This window comes from Ischnura elegans, chromosome X (assembly GCF_921293095.1).
Source record: "Ischnura elegans chromosome X, ioIscEleg1.1, whole genome shotgun sequence".
NCBI lineage: Eukaryota > Metazoa > Arthropoda > Insecta > Odonata > Coenagrionidae > Ischnura > Ischnura elegans.
In genome coordinates, this window is record NC_060259.1 from 79,092,957 (window position 1) to 79,102,264 (window position 9,308).

The 9,308-nt window shown below is 36.6% G+C and overlaps 1 protein-coding gene across 4 annotated transcripts in view; it reads right to left on the bottom strand.

The window, feature by feature from the left end:
* Window positions 1-3,414, bottom strand: part of LOC124170750 (metal cation symporter ZIP14-like) — a 46,994-nt gene extending 43,580 nt beyond the window's left edge. The window contains exons 1-2 of one of the 4 annotated variants that reach the window (XM_046549679.1): window positions 3,176-3,408; window positions 1,528-1,828 (exon numbers count right to left, since the gene is read on the bottom strand). In XM_046549679.1, the coding sequence (XP_046405635.1) occupies window positions 1,528-1,800 (273 nt within the window). In that variant the 5' untranslated portion in view covers window positions 1,801-1,828; window positions 3,176-3,408. Of the gene's footprint in view, window positions 1-1,527; window positions 1,829-2,405; window positions 2,783-2,987; window positions 3,079-3,175 lie in introns of those variants that run through there. The other 3 variants (XM_046549680.1, XM_046549681.1, XM_046549682.1) reach the window with 3 other exon arrangements.
* Window positions 3,415-9,308: the final 5,894 nt, after the last annotated feature.

The following is a 9,308-nucleotide window of genomic DNA, read 5'->3' on the forward strand; positions in this document are numbered from 1 at the left end:
ATGCTATCCCAAGGGCCAACATAGACCCTATTCCACCAAAGACGAGCTTTACTTCACTGACACTATAGTTCTAGTGCAAAAAATAAATTAGCTGTGCAATAGGAACTATTGCCTCATATCTGAGATCCTGCCATCCTTTGCAAAACCCTAACATGAAGACAACATACCACTAGATCAATTGTTATTTTTGAGTTATTACTTGTTTAATACTTATGCACAGTGGCATAGCCAGGGGAGAGTCCAGGGGGTCCAGACCTCCCCCGAAATTTAAAAACACCATTATTTTTCTTCATAAAAGAAAATATAATAATGGAAAACAATGAATTTTTCAAAATAATTCCACAACAAATAAAGTTTTTATGAAAAGTGTTTAAATTAGTTTCAAGCCCATTACTTAGTACCCTTATTTTAAAAAAATTTCCTCCCTAGTTTTGGACCCCCCCGAACAAAATTCCTGGCTACGCCACTGCTTATGCAACCACCTATAAATTTTTAGGGGAAAAGCTTCAAATGAGAAATGAAAAAAGACAAAATCAGCTGCTCAATGTAGGTGATTTCTTGCTGGGAATATCATCTATTCAAATTTTCTAACTTTTAGTAATTGGGAAGGGCCTGGTTGCATACATCTGAGAATAGTAAAAGCTGGAGGAAATTGCATCCTCAACACATTATCAGATTGTGTAAGATGCATCAGTGGATATACACCAATAGAAATGAGGGTAGCTAGAGACCTCGATAAGTTTATGTAAAAAAGCAGTTGAGAAAACGTGGGTTGGGGAAGCCTCATAATTGTCATGGAAGGGGGCTACTTCTTTCATCATCGTCAGCTCCTTAGAAATTTTGACAGCCATTGACAATAACTTGTTCACCTCCTTACATTAATAAAATTTAGATTTTACAAATTGGAGGTTCTCATAACAGTTTTTCCCTCATGAATGGTCAACCCCAAGAGATCACTTAAAAAATTTACATCACATGGGAAAGAGGAAGTTCTACTCCACGTTCAAACAACAATTATAACAAACTAGAAGCAACCTCCTTAGGAGATATTTATGTTTTACAACTTTAATTGGCATAAAGAATTCCTGGCATATTCACTGAAAGAACATATTGCAATAAATCAATATGAATGTCAATTCTTTTAAACCGATGAACACAAGAAGGCACCACACTTGCGTGCAGTGTGACTCTCATCCTTTTTTGTTCATACATGGTATCATTAACAATACGGTGAGCATTTATTAAATAAATATTAGCCACTACTTTTCACGACCATTGAACTAGCTCCAAAATTATCGATCATTACCTGTAGAGATGGATCAAGCATTAAAAACTACAGTATAAAAAAGGAATAACGAGAAACACTTTGAACTTATAAGGCACGCTGTCACACAGACTTTACCTTACACTTCTTTATTTTAAAAAATTGCTTCCCCAAATGAAACCAAAGTATGACATATCATCAAATGAATGTTTTAATTCCACTCTTTCAAAGCGGAATCCAAAACAAATGATTTTCAAACTCACCTCCCCATTGGAACTGCAGTTATTAGAGGAGACACAGTGAGCAGACATTGCACCAGGGCCAGGAGAAGCTGAATTAACAGCACAACAGTTGCTTAACCTATCTAAAAGGTTTTGAAGTTCCATCTTGGTCAAGAAGCCACTCGAATTGGAATATTTGTCGATCAAATACTGGGAGACGGTTTGATGCATTGTATTCAAGCATAAAACTGCTTGTAATATTGAAAATAAACATATTATCTGGTATATTTTCCTGAGTCTCACGTGCACCATCATCTTCACACGGTAAAATTTTTTCACTTGACTGCAAAAGAATTCTGCAATTAATCACAATCTCTATCATCAGAAATATGTGAGCATGAAGTGAAGAAAAATTCGTAAACATAGGATGAAACTTATCTCCTAACGTATTCAAATCCACAAAGCAGAAATTAAATGTTAGAAACCCACTAGAATGAATAAGAGGAAGCAGTGCCCTTTCGACCGATGGAATGACATAAACTGAACTAACAAAACAGCACATAAAGAAGATGAAAATGGAGAAAATAATACATAAAAACTTAGATCAGGATAACAACAAGAAGAAAGAAACTCAAACAAATGGATATGGGTAAGTAATGAGAGAAAAATTTATCCGAACCGAGAATGGTAAAATGCAAATGAGAGCGGGAGTTATGGCTGTATTTTGATTGATGGATAAAGAAACTACATCAAGTCAGGAGGAGCAGTAGCAATGAGTGAGAAGGAGAGTAATAAAGGAGGCATTCTGTAAGTAAAGCCCATACAATGGTAATCCATCAAAGAAGTAAAGGTGCCCGCTAAATTACTTAATGCTAGTTGAAATAGTAGCAAGTATATAGCAATATTCAGGAAAAAGCTACCTTGTAAATAGAATGCTAACAATAAGTACTCCCAGCAATCATAAGATATATGGATCATTACTACACACGAAAAATATCAGTCCACAAATGCACCCTTGCATACTAGACATCAGGCGGTTAGCCTTTTACAAGAAATAGTCATTCTGCATCTATCTTCGCTACGCCTTACTGTGGGTAGCCTAAGATTTTAATTTTCGCTACGATTCAGCAAATGCCGAGCTATCTGCAGTTGCTATGACAATTACTTTTCAGCCAAGGGAAGTAAGGCAGCAGCCGGTATTAAGTTTGTTCTCAAGAGAATAACACAAGAAGCAAGTCATAAATTAAATTAGCCATAATACGCCTATCAATGCGCACATTGATTCAAAACAGTACCAGCGGATAAGTGAGACTACACAGTTAAGCTATTGAGTCGTGAACCTCACGTCGTTCTTCAAATCAGAGAGGATTCACGTTTTCGCAATCAGCAGTGGAAAAGGAAAAGCTGACGGATCAAGGTTCTCCAGTGAATACCACGGTAAATACTGAGTGAGACCAATGTTAATCACGAGTAAACTCTATCCAGTATATAACAATGTTTACCAATGCACAGCCAATTTTTGATCACGGTCATTCGGAGTCAGACGTGTAAACCGCTACTGATGACCCGGAGGTACCGGTTCATTCTTATCAACATAAATTAAAGATTCGACAAAATGTAACTGCATGAAGTACCAAATACTAGGCAAAAATATTTTTTAAATGATTTATTGCAAGGCTTCAATCATTACCTCCAACGAAGGCAATCCTGTTTATCACAAATACCGGGAAATTATAATTCAATAGACATGCGAACCATTGCTATACCAACACGTTTAGCATATGTGTTGGTGCTAGCTGCTGACACTGGTCAAACCTGACGTGTAATCAATCGCACGTGTACAAAATCCCTCATCACCAGTCACGAACCGTGCTACACATTGAACATGTTTTTCATCATATGTGTACGTATGATAGACTTCATAAAACCACTGCCACGACTGTCACGCTCAATGGAGATTCTTAGAAACACAAACATTTGAGTTACTAAAACCAACCCATAGGAAGGCGGGAGACTCAAACGCCTCATGTGCGTGTTATGATTCAGACGATAATTTTGCACTATAATTAATTGAGTCGAAATGAAGCCAAAGCATCGAAAAACATGTTATAACTCAATCTCAATGGCAAAAATTATGTATTCTATGCTCCAACTCCGTTAAATATTTTTAGCGCAGACGAGTAATAACATCTTTGAGCACTATGGATACCAGAGGAATCTTTATCTCAATTTTGCTACGAGTAACTATTCATAATATTACATCTATTAATAACATTGATTCAGTATTAAAAATAATATACTATACGCTTTGAATTTGTGGCTCTATCCGATTCTCAACCCTGTATTTGCTAGTCTCTTTAGTAAATGGGTGGGTGCTGATGAGGCTGAGTTGATGCTGAAATTGTGTTTGAGTGGCATTGAAAGGGCAGGTGCTGGAAGCACCCAAGGTCATGGGTATATTAAAGCTGTTGCTTTGGTGTGGTAGAGTGGTTCATCACTTTCTGCGGCACCTTTACTCCTCTTCTTTTTTTTTGGTAAAAATGCATCTGATGTATGCATAGATAAATGGTATTTAGACATTCGTGTGCTATATTTAAACATAATTTTTTTAACTGGCAAAATAAAATTTTTATTTGAGAGCAACCTTCTCAATTTTTCCATGAATGAAATTGGCTGTCTCCCTTCAATATGCCACTAGCAAAGGTCTCCTCTGTATTTTCACCAAGCCATTTCAGGGAAACCAAAAGTTTAATCTCCACCCACTACTTTCTGAAAAAAATCCTTTCAACATTTGCCTTTTCCAGCAAAAATACCTCCAATGGCTCTGTTTTAGTTGTCATTGCACCCAGTAAACTAAATCTACAACATCAATAAGTGGTGTTCCCATATTTATCAATTAGAATGAATTATACATTTGTTGGATTTGGCCACCAGATTGGAATGTGTTCATTTGAAACAGAACAATACAAAGAACTACCCTTCTTGCCCCACTAATCGCTACCAATGTGAACTTCATCGACATTAAATGACAGAACATGAAATGATACATACAGATGGGCTCTTGGAGATTGTTTTCCAGTATAAGCAAGCTATATTTCATTAACCACCCCTCCCATCGTGGAGAGGTTTGAAATACACCCCAGAGAGTGGAGGTTCAATGTTCCCCTCCTTCCTCATGAAAATATTTGAAAATTATTACTTCAGAAATGGTTAAATTTATGTTTACCAATAAAACATTTTTGAATCATAGGGACTGGATTTATTTTGAGGCTTTCATTAACAACAACACATCCCAGTGCAGCAGCTCATCTTCCTCAATCCCAACCCCACAAAAACCTTCTTCCTACCCTGTTGTACAGACTGAGTGACCAGAGAATGAACAGTCTCCCTGTGCACCCCTTTCTAATGCAAGGATTTCCAGAGGAGGATAAAACATAGACCACAGAAAAGTTAAGTATCATAATAGCAATACCAGCCAGCCTGTAACCAACAGCAAATGACAATGGATGCATCAGATTTTCCAGTGAGTCAATGCATCTTCCCTTCTTCCCCCTTCGATTTTTCCTTTACCCTTTCCTGCCGGCACCCATAATAGGGTGGTTTCCTATTATTTTTTTATTGCCTAAATCAAAAGATTATTCCTGGAGTACACATTTCACGCTTCTAGATTTTTAAGTGACGGTATCCATTTTTCACGTTTAAATGAAAAGTGAAAATTTTCAAGCGCGTGAAAATACGATGGCTAAGTATGATTAAGTAGCTAAGTATGTACTCTGGCTCCGGCTGCCACCGTGTGAGGTCACCTTGGTTCGAGGCTATGAGCACCGCAAAATGAGGGCTCTCATTATTCAGGGAAAACATATCAAGGTGGCAATGATTAAGGTGGCTCTTCAATGCTAGTTTTTATTTTACCAGATCAACAAAAAATTAAAAAGCCACTTGTCTGAGACAACACATTATCACTGAGAAGTAATGCATTCCAGCAAGGCACCACAAGAAGTTGAGAACCACCCTAATGCAAAACTACCTAAATCCAACCCTGAAGCATGTATGTACATACAGAAGCCCCAAAGAAACTTAATGCAGTCCACAAAACTAATGGTCATCAATAATTTTATATTTGCAGCAATGATAACATGTGTTGTCAGAGAGTATTTTTGAAGTTGATTTTACTGATAATAATGCAAAAGAAATATCTTCGGATCTAAGGAAAATAAAATACTACCATGAATCTACAGCCCAAGTAGCCCTGCCAATTAAAAAAATATAGGCCGCAGGAATGATTAAGTAGCAATCCTCTTTTAAGAGGCGATTGCTCACATGAATGAAAATTTCTCACTCCTGGCTAAGATATCATAGGTTAATCAGCATTTGTTCATCTAGCTCACTTGATGCCTCATATTCAAAACCTTGGTTTCCATTTTTTTTAAGAATCATTTTGTACATAACAGTAGGATAGAAAAGGGTAGGCAGCAACTCCATAGTAAAACTGATCCCATTACAAAAAATCAATCTTATGGCCCAAGCTACCAAAGAATATGTAAAAAAAAATGCTGACTACACCTCTAAGCAATGTATATATCCCTCCAATCTTTGGTAGCTAGGAAAGGGATACTGCACAAAATTAACAACTAAATTCAGTTGAAGATAGACATACCATTGGGTCCCCATTTTAAAAATTATGATTAAGTGATGTAACGATATTATGCTGACAAATTTGCATGTTGCAGAGGCCATCAATTCAGTTATTGAAAGGAAAAGAGGATAATTTTTCGCTTCGTACTTCAAAAGGACAAATTACACATGTAGTAATCCAAAAATTAGCAGAAGAATAAAAATTATGGGGAGGGAAGATAATACACTTTGGTGCCAAGGGACCTTGATTTCCCTGCACAATATCTTTGGGCATTGTGAATACCTTGAGAAGTAGTCAATGAAGAAACATGAAAATACAGGTCTCTTTTTCATGCTACATACATCATAATTGACAGCTTAAAAAAATTTGTGAACGAGCCCATTATCACAATATTATTTCATCAATGATTTTATTCCGGATATAGGGTTGGTGTAGTGGCTAGTCTTGGCTTCCCATCCTGTGAGTTCAGGATCAAATTCTGGCAATGGCAGATATTTTTCAGAGAATTCCCAATCCCAGTTTGAATGCTTTGTGGAGGGCACTTCATATACAGCACTCAAACTGTTGAATAGGACATAAAGCCGTGGTCCCCTCAGTGCCTGTCACCAAGAGCAGCCTAATGCTGATGCCAGGTTCCTCTCTACCTTTCCTTCTCTAACTTTCCCTAATGGCCTTAGCAGCACACCTCCAAATTCCGTATCATAACCGAGTTCATTACACAATCGAAAAACAACTTTGCAGTGGCATAGGCAGGAATTTCGTTCCAGGGGGTCCAAAATCGGGGGGGAAAATTTGTTAAAAACAGGGTACTAAGTAGAGGACATTAAACTAATTTTAATGCTTTTCATAATCGAAAAAACTTCATTTGTTAAAAAAATATTTCGTAAATTCATGATTTTTCAATATTTCGTTATCTTTTATGGAGAAAAATAATTGTGTTTTTATATTTCTGGCTCCCCGGACCCCCTGCTATGCCACTGCAACTTTGAAATGACCCTAATCAGTAGGAAGTACCACAATTTGACTGATTTGCTAACAATGTTGGTCAATAAATACACTCATTATATACAATTAAAACAAAGCTTTAATTATGTCACCTTTAGTGACAATCATTTCAAACAATTGGCTATACACAAAAAATATCTAGAGTACACAGCTCTCTGGTTGATCTTCAGTGAGTGAGCAGGGTCTGAATCCATCAAGTAACAATAATTCACAAGTGCCACAGTCTTGAAATCTGTACATGAACAAGTTAAACAAAAATTCACCTAGTCAAGAATTTTTGTTGCCAAAGGGAAGAGTCATTAGATACAGCTGCCAGGACAAAAAGAACAGAGTGCAAAATTTTTAAAAGGGCTTTGATTTATATCATTAGGCCTAATCCTTGGAATAACTGATAATTCTACACTTACCCATTTAACTTTAATACAATTATGGTCAAGACAAATATGCACAATCACATATCATGATGAATTTTCCAAGGTCCCTTTAACTCTCTTACACTTCTTGGCTCAATTATATGGTGGTCAACATGTCAATTTGAAACAATTGAGAACATAGATGTTCACCACATAATTTTATACCACTCTCGAGTGATTCACAATATAAATATAGCACTACATCAAAAAATATTTCTCTCCCAAGCCAACAAAACCACATGAAAATGTGGCTAGAGGGACATTTCCCAGATAGCAAAGGAATTGATATGATACATTATTGGGCAGCAAACCTAAATAATACTGTGAAATATAATTTGATTCTTTGCCGATGTATAATGTAGGTAAACTCTTCTCCACAGGATTCCATGGGATTAATTTATCCATATTAGCCAACGTTTCAAGCTCTGACAAGGGTGTATTCAACGGTGTCTGGCGAGATGTTGTGGAACATGATTGGAATGGAATGATTTTGTACCTGATGATAGCGATGATTCGCTGAAACGCGTCGTACTTGAATAAATACTGTGGACATTCACAAAGCCTTTTCACTTTCATTTATAACTCTGACAAGGGGCTCATCCTCGGACAAATAAAAACAACATTCAGCAGCCCTGAGGATGAGCCCCGAGTCGGAGCTTGAAATGTTGGCTAATATGGATTAATTAACTTAATGGGAATCCCAAGAAGAGATTACTCACTCTTTATTACATTAAAGGAAGTGGATGTTTTATAAAACTATGCATACAAAAAAAAAAGAAAAATTTAGGACCCCACATTTTTCAGGGCTGCTTTCAAGGAATTATTTTTTATGGAAAAAGACAACAGAATAAAAATCACACCCTTTTCTTTTGTCTACTGATACCTTAATTAGAAGGTTGCTAAATGATTGTTGGTTGAATTGGTTGATAAAATTGAAGGTTGGTTAGAATTGCTAAAAGCCTTTAGACTATTTGAGGTACAGCTCAACAATGACAAATATGATTTACTTTACTATGATTTTAGATAATTTTCCCATCACAAAGTCAATTTTCTAGTATCTGAAATCCCCAATTTGAATCCTTCAATTAGTAGCAGTTTGGAGTTAGGTTGGTATTCTTTGGTGTAAGAAAAGGATATTCTCACATGATGGTAGAGAGTTAGGAAACTACTTCATATCAGATATTATTGAAAAAATATTGTCTTAATGACATCAATTAATCTACAATGACAGTTTTCCTCTGATTTCTGAAGGGAAATGACCCTATGATTCAAGAATCAAACCAAAAGTAGACCTACAAGATCTCAAACGCTGTAGAAGACCATTTTAATGAGTGTCTAACATCCGAATGAACATACCACCCCACTAAAAATGTTTGCATGCCGTCTCGGCATTTACACTGCCAGGATGGATTTCTGTCTGATGTCAAAATTGCATGCAAACACTAAAATGAGCAAATTGTAAATGAATGACATCCTATATCCAGTCTGTCATTATTTAGATAAATTAAACGATATTGTAATAATTATGGGCAGTCTGCTATTTTGGACTGCTTCAAGGACTCATTGAGAGCTTTCTTCACCCGACCACAGAACTTTTATGTGGTGATAATGTCAATGTCCATACTCCCTATGGCCTCTGAACTTCAGCAAACTTTTTTGTCATACCAAATGAAGCCTCGGTTGTCCAACAGGCAACTAATGCACAATGCATTTGTGTGGTAAGGTATCAGGAATATGGTTTCTGATGCAATGATTAGGGAAATAATACA